General features: G+C 33.0%; 3 protein-coding genes across 4 annotated transcripts in view; 2 read left to right on the forward strand and 1 right to left on the reverse strand.

The window, feature by feature from the left end:
* The first annotated feature begins 1463 nt into the window (after positions 1–1463).
* LOC122400581 lies at positions 1464–2627 on the forward strand. The gene has a single exon (XM_043402104.1). It carries the CDS (start codon positions 1464–1466, stop codon positions 2625–2627), a length of 1164 nt encoding a protein of 387 aa, XP_043258039.1.
* Positions 2628–4464: 1837 nt separating this feature from the next.
* Positions 4465–6149, reverse strand: LOC122402116 (high affinity copper uptake protein 1-like). 2 transcript variants are annotated; one of them, XM_043404664.1, is made up of 4 exons: positions 5812–6149; positions 5596–5729; positions 5454–5513; positions 4465–4700 (listed from the first exon to the last, which is right to left on the reverse strand). In XM_043404664.1, exons 1-4 carry the CDS (start codon positions 5815–5817, stop codon positions 4502–4504), a joined length of 399 nt encoding a protein of 132 aa, XP_043260599.1. In that variant the 5' UTR covers positions 5818–6149; the 3' UTR covers positions 4465–4501. The 2 variants fall into 2 exon arrangements, with proteins under 2 accessions (XP_043260599.1, XP_043260609.1); XM_043404674.1 differs by lacking the exon at positions 5454–5513.
* A 4447-nt stretch (positions 6150–10596) lies between these two features.
* The window catches only part of LOC122401936 (glutamyl aminopeptidase-like), a 28670-nt gene continuing 20942 nt past the window's right edge, over positions 10597–18324 (forward strand). Inside the window, exon 1 of the mRNA XM_043404391.1 lies at positions 10597–10946. The gene's annotated coding sequence lies outside the window, so the exon portion shown is untranslated. The remainder of the gene's footprint in view (positions 10947–18324) is intronic.

The raw sequence follows: 18324 nt of genomic DNA on the forward strand, positions 1-18324 counted from the left end.
TTTATTGTATCTTCAATTGGTTTTAATAACAGTATAATTATATTAATTATTAATAAGTTATACTATAAATATTTATTTAAGAATACAAAAAGTATCATATGCATATACATGCAGCATTATTCAAGTAATATATTCTTTAAGTTTTAGACTCACACCGCATTTTTATAATTATTAGCACATCAAAATATAATACGATTAACATGTTTATAAATATAACATAGTAAAAATATTATATACTTATATATTGTAAAATAGGATGCAATTAGCCTTTGAAATGTTTAATCGAAAATTAATAACGTTCTCTCTTTAATCAGAAGCGAACTCGAAAAAAAATTATTTGTTACGGTGTTGAGAAATTCCCTAAGCCTTTTGTTTTCCAAACAATGTCCCTTAACTTGGCATTTTCATGCTTTTTACAAAATAAACAAATAATGTATAAATAATAAAAATAATTTATAACCTGGCTTTCACGCAAATAATATTACCGATATTATGAATATATTACATGATTTCGAGCTTATAGAAAAGTAACGTAACAATTCGTAATAGTTCTTGCCAACAAGTTCTGAGTATGAATGTGTAATTAATTACACTGGTGGGAAACACAGGTTTAAATCCATATTCTAACTTCAACTAATACTAAGCACACCTTTGCTTTCTCTTTAAGTACTAGAATAAGACTCATAAACACTGTAAAGGTAAACTAGTAACCCCATTACTTTCATAAAGTTTTACATTTGAGGTTTTGTTCGTTTGATTATCACTATGTGGCGTTTAAAATGGATTTTACAAATAATTTGTCTATACATACTTTCAATTGTAGGCATTCAATCTGAGATTCCTGTAAGTAATTACAAATATTACATCTCGTAATAAAGTCGTCCTTAATTTCGTATAGAATAATTTAAAAAAGTAATATTTTTGTAAATAATTTTCAATATACAATTTTTTCATTTTTACTGTTCAAATCTTGGATAAAAAAAGTTTTATCAAATTTTAGAATTCAAACAATTTTGTTGACTAAAATTTTATATGAATTCAAATTATACTACACAAATTTGAGTAATTAAAATATTCTCATTGTAGCTTCTTTCGAAACTAATAATTAATTGCCCTATCTACCTTTAATTTATATAATTATGAATAATATTTCTTAAAAGTGTATTTTCATCATTGTGTTCAACAGTCACAGAACAATAATGTCTTGAATAATTTTATTGGACAATTTATGCAAAACTAAAATACAAAAAAATAAGTATAAGCTAAATTTTTAATATTTACAAGTCTCAATATAAATATTGCCTTACTATTAATTTTGATTGCCATACAGCCTGACTATGGTTAACTGTTGGAATAGATTTTCCTATTAAAGTGGTGATTATTAATTTTATAATATAAGCAATTAGTTATTAAAATAAACTATATTGTAAATATAGATAACATTGTTATAGCTAGAAAATAAAATGTCTGTTATCGAAACATATAAATATATTTTCCAGAGTAATGTAATTCCTGTCAAAACAAATTTTTCATGCATCGATAAAACAGCTGGTTTCTATGCAGACGTTGATACCAGATGTAAAATATATCACACTTGCGATGAATTTGGAAACAAATTTACCTATCAGTGTCCAGAGGAAACTGCTTTCCGACAAGATGCCTTGATATGCGATCATGCTCATCTAGTTAAATGTCAAGGATCCGTCCCTTCGAATACAGAAATGCAGAAAGAAAAGTATAACAACTCTTCTTGCGCAAAGGGATCAACGGACAATATTAACTGTCATTTCTTTTTTAAATCTTTGCAAGAGATACAACCGATAAAGATATATAATGCAGAGCAACGTGGATTTGCATTTAGTTCGCAGGATATTCTGAACAATTTTAATGCAACAAAAGTTGGGGAAAACAAAATAATTAAATTTTTTCATCCGCCGTTAAATAATTACAATCCGACAACAAATGTTCCTCTCGATCGTTTTACGAATATAAAAACCCAGCACGTTCCTTTTACAAATCAAAATCAACAAAATAGATCTACGATCGAAGAAAATTCTTCTGTTCCAAGTCAAATTATTAATGATAAGGTTAAATTCAATGTCAGGGAAGAAACTAACCAAAAAACAAATGACGCTTTGTATAATTTTTTGAAATATTCGTTGAACACGTTTCCTGAAAAGGTGCAGGATCAACAAAACAATATGAACAATCATCATATTATAAAAAATTCTCCAGACTTTTTGAAGCTATCCTTTATGAATCATAGAAATTATCCTTATACAGAGACTTTGAACTCTATACAAAAAATTACAAAAATGCCATCGACTACAATTAATACCTCCTTAACAACTACAGAAGTACCTTTGTATGCCCTAACTTTGTCTTTGAAACCTTTGGTACCAAATGAACAAGAACATGATCCTTACTATCCAAAATTCTCAACGTCAACTGAATCCTATTATACTCCAAGTCATAGTGACAATAAACAGCCGCACATTAAAGTTTATACTCAGACATGGTCTAATACTCATATCAAACTTCCGCCTGTTTTGCCAGATCTGAATTCTTTAGAAGATATTGTCGATCGTAGAAAACAATTTTATATTCCTCGTATTAAGTTCGATTAACTAAATGCTTTCTTCATGTAAATATAATAAAATATATGAATTTTTAAAATGTGTTAAATTATTTCGTCAAGAATTGAAGTTCTATTTCAAATTGTTAGGATAACAAGTAAAATTCTTGCGTACAGCGTACAAACAAAAACGAAAAGTATTTCGTTAAGTGAAGTATGAACAGCGAACGTTGTTACACATAACAAAAGTAAGCGTTCACTGTATTTGTAACGGTATTCGCTAAAAAATTGATCGAATCACTAATTTGGTAAATATTAAAAAAGAAGCAATGACTTTACGGAAAAAAACAATTGTTTAAAAACTAATATTCGTTTGATTTTCCGAAGTGACCTTTCATTAAACCTTCGAATACTTTTATGGAAACTTTTCCTAAAATTTAATTTACTTTTACAGAATGGTAATAATTAATAGAAATATTGGATATAACACTACGAATACCAATGTTTCGTAATTCTTTTATCGAAGATCACCGTAGTGAAGATAGTAACAGGCCGCGAGTTTCGAATTTCATTTACCGAATAATTAGTTTTTAATTGATTTATTTTACTATTTCGAATAGCAACATGTAGGGTGGCAGATGTATAATATTACAACTTATTCGCAATTAATTGTATCAACACCCATTTCTCGCGGGAAACCATTTTAAACGACATTGGCAACGAGCTGTACTGGCTTGGGCACAGTTTATATAGTTGGTTCACTCTCTCAATTTTTGTGTCGCCGAGGTTTCATGTGGGTGCACCAACAATACAACCTGTTACATGGCGGAATTCTATATACATACATAGCATCTATATATGTATAATAAATTAATGCATTCATGTAAGGATAACGCGTATTGATTTCGAATTAATATATAAATATAACAAGCTTTTTTAAATTTCCCGCAAACATAACCAACAATATGACTATTTTGGCGGCACAAAGATTAAAGAAGTCAACGTGGAGTCGACCGACTATATAAACTGTGAGTCGTGTTTTTCGTTGCTATAGAGAGGGACTAAGGCGACAGCTCAGAGCGTCTCAAGCAAGTATCTTAGTATTATTATTTACTAATTAAAATTAGCATTCTATATAATTATTTCAACATACCTTCTTACTTTATTACGCCCTTAAAAACAAAATGGGGATCGTATTTCGTAAATACAAAACAATTAAATTTCTACGTAGTAAATTCTGACAAATTAGTTTCTACAACTTGAAATTTCTTATCATTATCATTAGCTCTTGATAATGCGTCTGCAAAGCATAACAGAATATTTGATTCGTATCTTACAATAAATCTTGTAATGTTATGGTTAACATTTCTTTTTCTAATTGAGCATATTTAGTTTCGAAGTCGGTCAGTCTTTCAAGCATGTGCAACAAAGAGTTTGGTTTTGCAAAATAATTGCTCCTATCCCAGCCTTTCGATTATGTATCGATAAAACAGTGTCTTGTCTTTCATGAAAAAATTGTAGAACCGGAGGTTTTATTAAAATTTCCGTTAAATTGTTAAAAAACAAACATCTTGTCATGAATCTAAGTCCTAAGCCACAAGGAAATTTTTAATAAAATAGTTTACGAACAATCAATAATGTAACACTTTTAGGATGATAATATTTAGGATGATCGAACATTGGCTTATGACACACAATGCACAGGAAAATCTGATTAGATAAAGTTTATTTACAATTGATTAAATTGCTGTCTGCAATAATAATAGCATTTCAAAAATTGCGTTTAATAAGAAGGCATTTATAGGAAATATAATTTCTATCGAACGTGTAGATTATAGCGCGTTTAATACATAGTAAATAATATATATCTAATATTAATTTGTCTTTAATTGTAATTTATTTTATAAATTAAATACAACGTAGAATTTACAAACAGCATTCGATATTATCGCCGGTAGATTTTTCCCAAGCAAATAGCCAATAACCAAGGGCTGCACCAAGTGCCACTGCTAAGCAGAGCCAAACATTGTATGTCATAAAAATTAACATAAGAAAATATCCTATAACCGTTTGAACGACGTGAACAATTGTTTGAAGAAGATGTATCTTGGAAAATAGTAATGCCCTGAAACAAAATATGCTACGATGCACTCTTACTTTTGTAAGATACAGCAGGCGTATCTATTAGATTTAAATTCATTCTCGCCACATTTTTATAAGAATTTATTTGTTAATATTAATATGATTATTAGAATTGTGGTAACAAACAATTATATGTAGGTGGATAGTAACTTAAGCAATGATTGCATGCATAAAAATAAGATGAAATTGCGTTTGAAGATTTATTAATTTCCTCTCTATAAAAAAGGTATTGCAATTAAGGAATAGTTTTAGAAAACGAAAATCGCGTGTTAGGATCCCTTAATTATGTTCTGACTATTAAAACAGACATATACATTTTTAATGTGATTTTAATAAATTTATATTTAAGTTGCATATTCTTATTTTAAAACCTGATTAGATTTTGAACAAAATTGTTCCATGAACAATGATGATTACTTACAGATCTTTTGTTTTTCTAACGTATTATTATTTCTAAATATTTTGAAGTATGTGAAAATTAAATTTTACATAAAAAATGATAAAACAACGTATCTTCGTTTTTGCTTTTTGTTTTCGATAATGCAATTAGAGGTATTGATGGTGAGTGAATCCAATAACTTAACTCAATGTCTGGAATAGAGTATACAATTAAAGTCTGGTATAGAAGAATATAATAAAACAAAAGGTTACTGTGTTTGCAATAGAAATTTGCACAGGTGAATTGCAGACGTTTACTGTTTTGATTTTCAATACCGAGAAGTATGATTATACATACGTCCTCGATCTGTCTTCTTTATTCCTCCAGAGACACGGAGTGTGTACGTAAAGATGTTCGCTTGAAAATATAAAGAAAGAGAAAATAGATCATTATGAACATAATTTTGTGAATAATTTTGCGAATACGATATGTCACTTACCGATAAGACTTTATTCCTTCGTATATAGACGTTAGAAGAATAATACCAACCATTGACCATCCAATCCCTTGCCAATCAACTACATTCCATTCATCAAATAAAATAACTTCGTTCTCGCCGATATGAAAGGACATCTGACATAAATTTACATCACGAAATGAAAAAAAGCAGAAAATTTGCATAAAAAGTTTAGCACATGTTTTTTTTATTACTTACGTGCATCTTGTTAGATTATAGTAATACATTCAACACTTTCACAGAGACCGCATATGCTCTAATGAGTTCTGTGATCTTACTTGGCTACTTTATCAAATTATAGATAACGTATCTATATGATCGATCGTTATTCGAGAAAATTAAAATCGAATCAACATGTCTCTTAAGCAAGATTTATTGTTAAATAAATCGTCGAAAAACGGGCAAATGACGAGTTTGGACATCTTCGAACTTTTGCATAAAGTTTTTTTTTTCAACTTTTTGTGAACATTAAACTTTGTGATGGCAAAGATCTTTCTTCGTTCCTTCGCGTGTCTTGCCTCGTTAATACCGTTGCTTTTTCGCCCCAATATTTCGAGATTAAATTCTTCAATTAAAAAGTAATATGCGAAACTAAGATGAAGGAAAGGTATGCGCGGTAATGGCCTGATATCGGCGAAGTAAAGATGTCGCCAAGCCATTATCCGGCTGACGGTTTCGGTTAGGAATAGCTTATTTCTTTAATTATTTTATACATAATTTATATTTTCTGTCTACAGGTTTATAAGCAGCACATAGAAGTATACAGGGTGTTCGGCCACAAATTAAAATGGGAGATTCCAGACACCAAAGTAAGACGAAAATCAAGAATATCAATTTGTCGATCGAGGCTTCGATAAAAAGTTAATAAAAAATTAAATTAAAATATTTCAAATCATTCACGGAAAAATTATTTTCAGTTGCAGGGGCCAATTACAATTATTTTTGGTCATTAGACATATCCCCGAAATCCCACGCACTTTTGAGAAAAAAATTCGTGTAGCTTCTGCAATTTTTTGGAGGAATTAAAAATTTTCAAATCGTTTTAAAAAAATTATTTCTAGTTGCGGGGGTCAATTACAATCATTTTTGGTCATTAGACATATCCCCAAAATCCCACGCACTTTTGAGAAAAAAATTCGTGTGGCTTCTGCAATTTTTTGACGAAATTCAAAAATTTCAAATCGTTTTAAAAAAATTATTTCTAGTTGTGGGGGTCAATTGCAATCATTTTTGGTGAATACGCATACCCCCGAAATCCTACCCACCTTCGAGAAAAAAATTCGGGTAGGCGCTAAAATATGAAATTTTTCGGCGAATAAAGAGAAGTCGTTTTTTTTTATTAAAGTCAGGTAGGATCGCGATCGACGCCGCCTTCAACAATGGAAGGCAAAGGAAAACTTGGATCGGAAACCACGTCAGAACGCCCAACTATGTATCAACCCTGATGACTTTATAGATCAATCCGAAATCCAGTATGACCTTGGATTTCTAAAAGGATTCAGGCCTATAGAGCAAGTGTAGGCGTGCAATACTGATTTCTCGACGTTCTCGTTACAAAATAAAAATTAAAGGAGGAATGAAGAAGTTCAGGTTCCCAAAATGTTATCAACTAAATCGACTAACGAGAAATAATACATATTAATAAAACAATCTGTTTGAAAAATATTACTCTTAATTTTAACTTCCCGTAGTAGAACAATTTCCCGGCGCCATATAAATTAAAAAGTAGGATATATGTACAAATATGTAAATGATAAATAAATTTTGAAGTAAAATTTCGAGTCACGAACGTTATAAGGGAGGCTAGTGATGCACGGTTAGATGAGTTGGACAGATATTGTCTTACGCCGAATCGAGTATCGAATCGATTGTAGGGAATACAATTTTTGAACCCCTCCGGAGGTGGCACAGGGTAGCGTTGGACTGTTATCGACTAAAACCATACGACGAGCCGAGTACCTCTGCGCGTTGTAGGGGGGCTTTGGGAATCACCAGCTTACAGTTACGCGCAGTGCCCCCTCTGCACGTTGCGCTCACCACGAGTCCATTCCGGGGGTAGAGATGACGATCTCCCCTCAATGGTGAAGTGTAGGGTCGTATTAGGTCGCTGTGCAATGACGACTCGACCCTTCACCTTCATCTCGAACAAGGGAAGAAAAAGTGTGTGAAATTCATCCCCCCTCCCTCGCTCCACACATTCTCATACGTCCCCTTTTTGGTCGCTGTGCAATAGCGACTCGTGGCTCATCCAAGTCACCGCATAGTGGTTCAGATCTTCAAAAATGCGAGCTAAATCAAGAGTGTTTTAACACGTTGACTGCCAGACCAAATCCCTAAAATTGTCTACGAAAAGGATACTCTTTTTTGGATAACTGGAAACTAGCATATCCACAATTTGTTATAGAACTTATTTTTACAACCTCGTTAAAATTTAAGTGTCCTATCAAGATTTATTTCCTTTCACATGTAATCTTGAGAAATAATTTTTTTAGCTGATCGATGAAAATTCATGTCACTCATATATGGGTGACGTGGCAGTCAATGTGTTAAGGATTTTTTTTTTAGGCCTGGAATCAAACTTTGACGTCAATGGATGAAAAATATTTATGGTATATCGATGTACATTTGAATACTGAAAATTAACAGTCGAATGCCCCGGTGGATTTTCTAATAAAAAGATCAGATCAGTTGTAAAATGAGCTTGTGTATACGAATTGCAATCGGCAATGACTGTTGAAGCGCGGCGAATTATTATCGATTTATTTAAACAAACAAAATCACTCAGGGAGATTGGAGGCATTGTTGCAAAGCCACATTCCACAATACGGTATATCGCTAAACAAATATGACGAAGAATGTATTGCTGTGTATAGGATTTTATTTCGAGGCAAATAAAAATAAATGCCAATACCAGTGCAACAAGTATTACTAAAGAATTAAAGGACGTTATTGGGATCGATCTGCATGCGGGAACCGCGCAGAATTACATTGAAGTGCTTTTTCTAAAAATCAGTAAAATAACAGACATATGTATATGATTCTATGAATCACGTTTCTGTTTGTTTGTTTTTTTAGATAATTGTAATATGTCTACTGAATTTCTCAATTAAATGTTACTTTTATATCTTTGCAAAAAATGGCAAAATAAAAATAAAAATAATAAAAATATTTTGATAATGTTTCTTTTTACTATACTAGAATATGTTCTACTCGGTTTTGAGGCGTTGAGAAATAAGGGGATTTTTAAAACCCGTACGGCTACATATATTATACTGTCTAACAGTAATATACATATGTACTGTACGGTTAAAATTGCTCAAAGGGGAATACATGCCCTCTTTATACTCGAAAATTGTATTAAAACCGAATCTAATATTATAATTTTCATGGAAACTCCGGGTCAAGATTCGCATTAACGATGACCTTATTTAGGCTGGTGCATTTTCGTTGGTCCGAAATGGTGAATGTATTCCGAAGGGGGTACGAAACAATATACGGAGTGTTTGTTTTAATTCAATAGAGTGAAATATGTTTTAAGTGATGTTACGAAAGAGTGTTTTAACAATAGCAGTTATGCGGTGTAAATATTTGCTTTGTACAAGATGTGCCGTGGAAAATTTAAAAATCAATTCAGTTTTTTCAAATGGAATGCTATATTTTTATATGTATGACAGTCTATAGTTAAATAATATTGTTCAACTACGTATATCGACGTAGCAAGGTGCAAAAAAATTCATCAGTAATTCAACGAATACGAAAGATATATTGTATAGAGAGTGAAAGCACTGTACATAATAATACAACCCCTGGCAAAAAGTTTTCGGTTAAACGCAACAGTACGAAATAATTTTAAAATGTTTTAGTTTTTGAAACGTAAAATTGTACCACATAAAACGTATGGATATATTAGATGCATTGAGAATAATGTAAATTTTTCTTTAGTTTTTGTTTATTTATTTAACTATGATTTAGCTTTATTGATATTTCCTCATAAAAACTAACAAAGAGTTACTTAATAATAAATATTAATCCCATCTAATACACTCATATGTTTCATAAAATTATTAAAATAATTTCGTATTGCGGTTTGTGAAACACCTTGTTATTATTTCTCTCGCGGTCGAAACCTTTTTTAACATTATCGATATTTTCCCATCAAAAATAACAAAGTAATACATCTATGCATTTCACAAAATTATCATAAAAATAATTTCGTATTACGGTTTGGTCGAAAACATTTTGTCAGAAATCAATAGGAACACCAGTCATCTAATAATAAATCTCAACCCCAATCTAATACACCTATGCATTTCACAAAATTATCAAAATAATTTCGTATTACGGTTTGGTCGAAAACATTTTGTCAGAGATCATAGGGGAACACAGTCATCTAATAATAAATCTCAACCCCAATCTAATACACCTATGCATTTCACAAAATTATCAAAATAATTTCGTATTACGGTTTGGTCGAAAACATTTTGTCAGAGATCATAGGGGAACACCAGTCATCTAATAATAAATCTCAACCCCAATCTAATACGCCTATACATTTCACAAAATTATCATCAAAATAATTTCGTATTACATTTTGGTCGAAAAGATTTTGCCAGGGGTTGTACGTATTGGTCGAACATCGAACGAAACATTGTTCGCGTGAAAATTCCGTTCGATTTCGTTGTTTACCGCGATTGCTCGTGTTTTGGCGTCGTGGAACCCGATCGAAATCGCTGTAGTTCGGCCGTGAATGTCGTGAAAGATCGTGTATGGTTCTGGATGTTAAGTTAATCGATTTCTCTTTCTGTCGCTTCGGCGGAGAGAGTGTCCTCCCCGTTCCGTGATCAGCCCAGATGCCCGGCCTGCGTGAACGAGGCGGGCGCAACCTGTGGCTGATCCTGACCGCCGCGCCTCCCTGCGTCCGGAAATTCAGCCACGCTCGATTCTCAAACTCCCCTCAGTGCCATTCTCACCGTACGGCTGCTCACATGAACGACGGCGATCCTTTTCGTGCAACGACAGTCCAGCGTTCCAACTTGAATCGCGGAAAGTTTTACGCGGTCGCGGGCCGTGCAGTAACGAGAATAGACACGGTACGCCGTGTTTCCAACGCCTCGCTCGATCCAACACGATGTTTGAGTAGGCTCGCCGAGGCGCCGGCACCTCGCGTTTCTACCGCTCCTTCGCACGGAGCCAAAATCGTAAAAACAACCCACGAGCGTGGGAGAACGTCGGGATCTCGTGCACGAGCACAACCGTTGGGATCTCATCCTCGATGAAGCAATTAATTCTGGCGTGTTTAGCCGAGTGTTCGCGTACTCTGTGGTCCGGAAAAGGTCAGTTTTTGAATACACCATCCCAACCCCTGCGAGAACCTCCCCGTATCTCTATCACCCGTAGACTATTTTCTTACGAATTATAAATTCTTATCGATTACGCTTTACGCTCGCTCCCATCGATAATCCGGCAAATATATTATTTACACTGTCAGGAGTACCTGTGTATGCAACCAAGAAACGTATTTTTAGACGTTACGTCTCCGTGTTCGTTATGAAACTTTGTATTTCACTGCGTTCGTTCGTTTGGAGGGATTTCTCGACCGCGAGACTGGGCAGGGTCAACGTTCTATCACGATGTACCGTTCGTGTATCACACGCGCAGACAAATGTGTTACCTATGTAGCCCGAAGAACTAGAATCCTACTAAATATTACATATTCTTTCCCGTTTGGTCGACAATTTGTTCTCGCCGGGCGAGATAACGTCTCCTTAGTTTCGTTGGACGTTCACCGTGCGTAGAAAATTGTAGAAAGTAGAAAAACTGTTAAATTTGTCGGACATCCAAATTCGATCGAATTCGAACAACGATCTTATCCCTCGTAAATATATACGACACTGTCCTATGAAAATTATATTTTTAGTTAATATATTTCTGCAGTTAAATGTTCGTCGAGAGATATCGAAATTAATATTTAGATTACGTGGTAAGGATAATCGTAAATAATTGGTGGAGCTGTTCGGTGAAACGATTACTTTTTTGGTGTATTTATAAATGTATAACTGGTCAGTGGGGAATACTCTTCATTTAAGCAATAAATTCCAGTCGACTCTAATCACGAAAATGGAAAGTTAAATTAAAATGTTGGCTCTGGTTTTTCTGAAAAAAAGTGAAAATTTTGTAATACTTGAAAAGGGCTCGGTCAACTTTTATATTTTATATTCGAGAGATTTTTTATGCGATCTGAAATTTAAGCAGAGTATCGCTGGAAATTAAACGTATGCAAACCTAGTATTTTCAGGATTATTATTTTAGTAAATTTATGATTTTATAATCTGTTGTGGATTCACAAAGCATAAAAATATCATGAAAACTTCACGTAACAAACTAGAAAAAAATGTGTTTTAAATGAATTATATTTCTCGAACAATAATCAAATAATTTTATTTTTTGTTCTTTCTTATCTTAGTATATACAGGGTGTTTGGCCATTCCTGGGAAAAATTTTAATGGGAGATTCTAGAGGACAAAATAAAATGAGGATCAAGAATATCAATTTCTTGACTGAGGCTCCATTAAAAAGTTATTAAAAAATTTCAAATCATTCTGAAAAAATTATTTTCGGTTGCGGGGCTCAGTTACAATCACTTTTGGTGAATACACATACCCCTGAAATCCTACTCATTTTCGATAGAAAAATTCATTACTGAATATATAATGTCTGACCATAACTGTCTGGTTACCCTGATAAAAAAATATTTCAAATCATTTTGGAAAAATTGTTTTTGCTTGTGGGGGTTAATTACAAGCATTTTTGGTGAATACATATACCCCTGAATTCCTACCCATTTTCGAGAAAAAAATTCAAGTAGGTACTGAAATTTTTACGCGAAATTAAAAAATTTCAAATCATACTAAAAAAATTATATTTAGTTACAGGGGCCAATTACAAGCATTTTTGGTCAATATATATACCCTTGAAATCTTATTCATTTTCGAGAAAAAAATTCGAGTAGGTACTGAAATTTGTAGGCGAAATTAAAAAATTTCAAATCATACTAAAAAAATTATATTTAGTTACAGGGGTAAATTACAAGTATTTTTGGTGAATAGGCCTACTCTCGAAATCCTACCCATTTTCGAGAAAAAAATTCGAGTAGGTACTGAAATTTTTAGGCGAAATTAAAAAATTTCAAATCATGCTAAAAAAATTATATTTAGTTACAGGGGTAGATTACAAGTATTTTTGATAAATAAGCCTACCCCCGAAATCCTACCCACTTTCTAGAAAAAAATTCATTACGAGTAGAACTTTAAAGGTTAATAACTTTTTAACAAAGCCTCCATCAACAAATTAGTATTCTTGATTTTTGTCTTATTTTGACCTCCTGAATCTCCCATTAAAACATTTCCCCGGGGTGGCTGAACACTCTGTATAAATAAATCAGAAGCTAGATTAATCGTAAAGAAAACAATTGTTTACAATTTGTTGATCAGCGTTATAGGAGGAATATCTGATTTTACACGAAATCTCAGACCAGAGTAAATAATTTCTTATTTCCAAACATATTCTATTCGTAATTTTTATTTTAATAACAGTCAGACTTCGTTAAAATATAAGTCTGAAATCTTAACCCTATGTTAATAACAATATTTGTGTGTTTATAAAATATTCGAACGTGGAATCGTATCCTAAACACACAAAACACATTATAGTGCCTAGCACGGGATATTACGTAGTCCCAGGTGAGTTTGAATACGCTTATCATGGAGTATGCCCGGAAATTAAAGACCATTTTCTTGTAACCTCTTGCATGCATAGCTTTTCCTTACGTAACATTGTATTTACAAGCGGCGCCAGAGCCACTATTCAATGCCAATCATCGAATCCATCAGAAAGACGCAGTGGGTGTAACTAATTGTCCCCACAATTGATATTATTACTCGTTCGTATCTCGTAACTAATAACGAAATTCATGCAATTACTTTAACATGCCACAAACTGCAACGATAGATACATTCGACAACACTGGTAAACAGCAAATATCCATTTTCGTCTAAAATTTCAGCAGTCAAATACATTCAGTTTTTCTAAAACACAAACTGAAGGTGGAAATGTTGTAATAAAACAAAATAATTTTAGATACTTCTGGTAAAACTATCCTGCCAAATAAATTCGACAAAAGCACGAAATTTAATGAACTACGAACAGTAACGAAGTTTATAAATATTCAGTCTTATTGTTTTCTAATATTGAGCAGACAGTTGAAAAAAAGCTGCTTACGTGCAAAACTTGGAATTCTCGGGGATAAAAAGTAGAAAAAGTGTCTGCGTTTATAATTATTCATAGTATCTGATAAGGGAGGTTCTACTGTATACTTTCCAGGCGTGTCACGATTTCAAAAAAAAAAAACTTACCTATATCGTGATAAACCAGTTGTAAATAGCAAGTTTGGAGTACGAAGAATGAAAGAATACGACGAAAAAGGATAGAAGTTATCAACAAAAAACAGTACATGGATCGTGATCATGGAAAAAAGTAAAGAAGAGACGCCCATGGCGCATTATTAAAATACGAAGCTAGAATCTTAATTAAAGACCAGTGACAATGAGAGTACATTACTACGAGTAAACAATGAGAGTACATTACACCGTGGTATTTTCACCTGTTGTCCGCTACTCTTCTCTGGAGCATTTAATCGCTTTAGCGACAGAGCACGATTCAAGGATTGACCGGATGAATACGGCGACGGGTTTCCACCAAGGAGAAATCGATCAGGAAATACACGTGCAACGCTGATTAACCACTGTCCAGATTAAACACATACGTACGTTGCTTGCAGCAGGCAAGAAGACAATGGAGTATAAATTTATACTTGGCCTTAAAAGAAATAGGTCTGAACCGTTCGAAATTAGATCCATGTACACGCCACAGCACGAGAGAAGAAAAGGATACGACATCCATGTCCGTAGACGACTCACTACGCGACACAATAGGATAAAAGATTCAGTTTCGAAGTTCTAGATGAAGAATAATTTTTTACAAATGTCTACCTATTTGAAGATGTAGAATTTTTCACGGTGTTTACGCGTAATTTGTATTTACGTTGAGGAAGGTAGCAAGACATCGAAGAATCGTCGAAAGTTTATTGTATTTGGCTGAAGGAACAGGATCAGGTATTTGCTATACCGTATATCAAAGAAGTCGAATGGCAAACGACAGCTGCAAAGATGTCAGCAGGAACGTCACTGGTTGCTTGAGAATTGGACCTAGAATGGAGGCAGAAGGTCCTATAGGGTCTACGTACTTTTGTTTCAGGGTGCTTCATTGTCGCGGAGTAGCAGAAAACAGCAAACTGTTGCTCTATCGATCACTGAGGTGTATTGACCCTAGCAGTATCAGTGATTCAGGAAGGAACCATGGCTCGAGCAATTGGAAGGAGAACTTTAGTCGTAGCTAAAAGCCTAGCCCATTAAAATACTCTGTGATAATCAGGATACAATAAAACTTATAGTTAGTGATGCTTCTCTGTCCCGTAGCAAGCATTTTGATATAGGGTGAAGGTACCTAATATTGTCTAGCAAAACTTAAATCGTTTCTAATCGAAATGTGCTTCATATTTCCATAATTCGTTTCAAAGTGAAAAAAATTATTCAATCTTCATACAGAATAGGTTAAAACTGGTAAATTCTACTTTTTAATTGTAATCGAAGAAACGTAAATAAGATGGGTAATGGTTAATATTGTCTAGCAAAATTTAAATCTTTTCTGATCGAAATGTGCTCCATATTTCCATAATTCGTTTCAAAGTGAACAAAATTATTCAACCTTCATACAGAATAGGTCAAAACTGGTAAATTCTATTTTTTAATTGTAATCGAAGAAACGTAGGTAAGATAGGTAATGGTTAATATTGTTTAGCAAAATTTAAATCTTTTCTGATCGAAATGTGCTCCATATTTCCATAATTCGTTTCAAAGTGAACAAAATTATTCAACCTTCATACAGAATAGGTCAAAACTGGTAAATTCTATTTTTTAATTGTAATCGAAGAAACGTAGGTAAGATGGGTAAAGGTTAATATTGTTTAGCAAAATTTAAATCTTTTCTGATCGAAATGTGCTTCATATTTCCATAATTCGTTTCAAAGTGAAAAAAATTATTCAATCTTCATACAGAATAGATTAAAACTGGTAAACTCTACTTTCTAATTGTAATCGAAGAAACGTAGGTAAGATGGAGGAAAAATCGGGACCCGAAAACAGTGTATCCAAGAAATATTGATTCATTCGTATATATACCGAGTTGAAGTTATTTTTACGTATCGCTTTTATTATTTAGTGCTTGCTTTCATATTGGGTGCTTTTACCTTATGCATCACTGCCGGTGAGAAAAATTACACAGAGAAGATAATGGCGGATAGAAAATTTTCGAGAACGTAATTTATCGCATCGAAAAGATAGGTTTAGAAGATTTTAATCCATTACGCAAAATCAAGCAGCATTTGTTATCCAGCACGTATCAATATTAGACTCTATCATCTCTTATCTATTAACACCTTCCACTGGAATAACGTCGATGATCATTTATTGCAAAAGTGGGATGCATTCATAGAGATACATGCATTTATTAAACAATTTTCTCACTTTTCTACATACTCAATGCAATTTATAAAGCAGCACGAATAATGAAATAATTTAATTGGTTCCTAATAAACAGTATTTCGATCCATATTTCAAAATGAAAAGAGACTGTGAGTCTTGGGGGACATTTTCCTGAAAGTATTTCATCCACGAAAACTAAAGAAAGGTGCAAAGTTCGTGAGAGAAACAAACACCGCGATGCAATAAACGTCTTGTTACGCGTTCTACATTATTTAGAAGTGTATCGTATTATGAAAAGTTAATAACAAAGACTTTTATTGCAAACAAGAAGTATTCTTAGCCGAAGATTTTGCCTCGATTTCTATGTTTAATCGCGGTTTAATCGCGCGTATCCGCGAATCAGTGCCAGCGCAGGTGGTTAAATCCATTCACCTATTCACACACATGTGTATAATTACATACAGTCTGCTCCAGTATGAGTGGTGCATCTAAGCAAGAGGTTGTTCAATATTTATTCTTGTAATGATTGAACGCGATTTGGCCAGCGTGTCTGTTCATTATTCGCTGTTTCTACTTACAGTGATATTCAAGACGCAAGCGTAGCCGACATGTTTTCAAATTTTCGGTAGAACGAAACATTATATGGATAAATTTAAAAATTATACTACATTTTTATTTTTTAAACACAAACATACAAACACAAAAAACCACAAAACAGTTTTTTAAAAAGCGTGTCTGATCGCGAAAACATCACAATTTTAACTTTTGATTTTTTTATGTCTTTAAATCTGCAAGGATTTTACTATTATTTGCTTATAAAAATTATTCAAGTACAGTAAACGTTTACTTTTCTTGCAATAGATGACGTTGACGATGAAATATTGTAAACAGAGATTTTGTAGAGGAAGGCGTATACTTTTTACTTTAAAAACGAAAGGCTAAGAAGAACTGAGTATTATCTATAGTATTAATAAATTTTAAATAAAATATTTGATAGGAGACTTCGTATTACGTTGAGCTTGCATAAGAAGGGGGGCGAGTAATTAAGATTTAAGTACAGCAACCAGTATTATTATTTCATTCGACACTGTGCATATCGCGAGAAAACGCAGTTGCCTATAATTAATATGTTTGCTGTTGTTACAAAAATAACGTCCTGGAATATATTCAGAACGCGCAGCGTATAATCACTCTGACCTATTATGCGCATGATGTGGAATAATTAAAAATCCAATAAAATCAATGGGGTTTTATGCAGAGTGTCCCACTTAACGTGACAACCTTAAATATCTCGATTGTTGTTGGCGATACGAAGAAATGTCAAAGAAAAATGTTTAGTTCGAAGCAGATATTACGATTTAGAAAACATTTTTATGAAGTTTACAACGCGAACATCCTTTCAAACGAGATTACGTATTTTTATCTTTGCGGTATTGTAATCGATGCTCTATGAAAACACGATACATTATGCAATAATAATAATATACTTACGAAAAATATCCTTCGAAAGCAATAGTGGGTATTTTAGTAGATTATTTGAAGATCATGTTGCATATTATTGTACTCCTCTAAACTGATAAAAATATGTAATTACATTTAAAAAAACATCGATGACTTCGAGATTTGGAAAAGCGTGACGTTGGAGGAAACGTTTTCCTAAACATTTTCTCCTTCGAATCGAGCAGTTTTATCCTTTGACATTTCTTCGTACCGTCAATACCAACAGAGATATTTAAGGTTGTCAAGTTAAGTGGGTCACCCTGTATAGTGTGCACGTTGTTGCGCTACCACTTTGAAATAAAAGACGGTATACATTGCAGTCGATACCATGGACACAAAAGTCACGGTATATTGTAATAAATTAAGTATTCAGACCAAGCAGAAAATTCAATTATAGAGACGAATAGAAAAACTTATTTGCTTCGTAAATATATAATTAGTATTTGCTTGTATATTCTTATTATTACATAAACTCTTTTTCTTTTTAGATTGACATTAGAGTTTTTCATTAGAATATTTTAGTTTATTGCAATTCAAAGTCCAACTCAAACGATATTTACTGTTTCAGATTTCATACTTAAATTACGGAATTCATAAATATTATTTGGGAGAA

The sequence above is a fragment of the Colletes gigas genome, unplaced genomic scaffold, assembly GCF_013123115.1.
Source record: "Colletes gigas isolate AHSC1104 unplaced genomic scaffold, ASM1312311v1 Colletes_gigas_Sc00002, whole genome shotgun sequence".
Classification (NCBI taxonomy): Eukaryota; Metazoa; Arthropoda; class Insecta; order Hymenoptera; family Colletidae; genus Colletes; species Colletes gigas.

What these genes read in the sequence shown, in the direction of transcription:
- LOC122400581 (XM_043402104.1), top strand. Translation starts at nt 1,464, where the DNA reads ATGTCTGTTATCGAAACATATAAATATATTTTCCAGAGTAATGTAATT.
- LOC122402116 (XM_043404664.1), bottom strand. An exon ending in GAAGGAATAAAGTCTTATCG is followed by an intron (nt 5,514 to 5,595) that starts GTAAGTGACATA and finishes TATATTTTCAAG; the next exon opens with CGAACATCTTTACGTACACA. An exon ending in AAAGAAGACAGATCGAGGAC is followed by an intron (nt 4,701 to 5,453) that starts GTATGTATAATC and finishes ATTTTGTTTCAG; the next exon opens with GGCATTACTATTTTCCAAGA.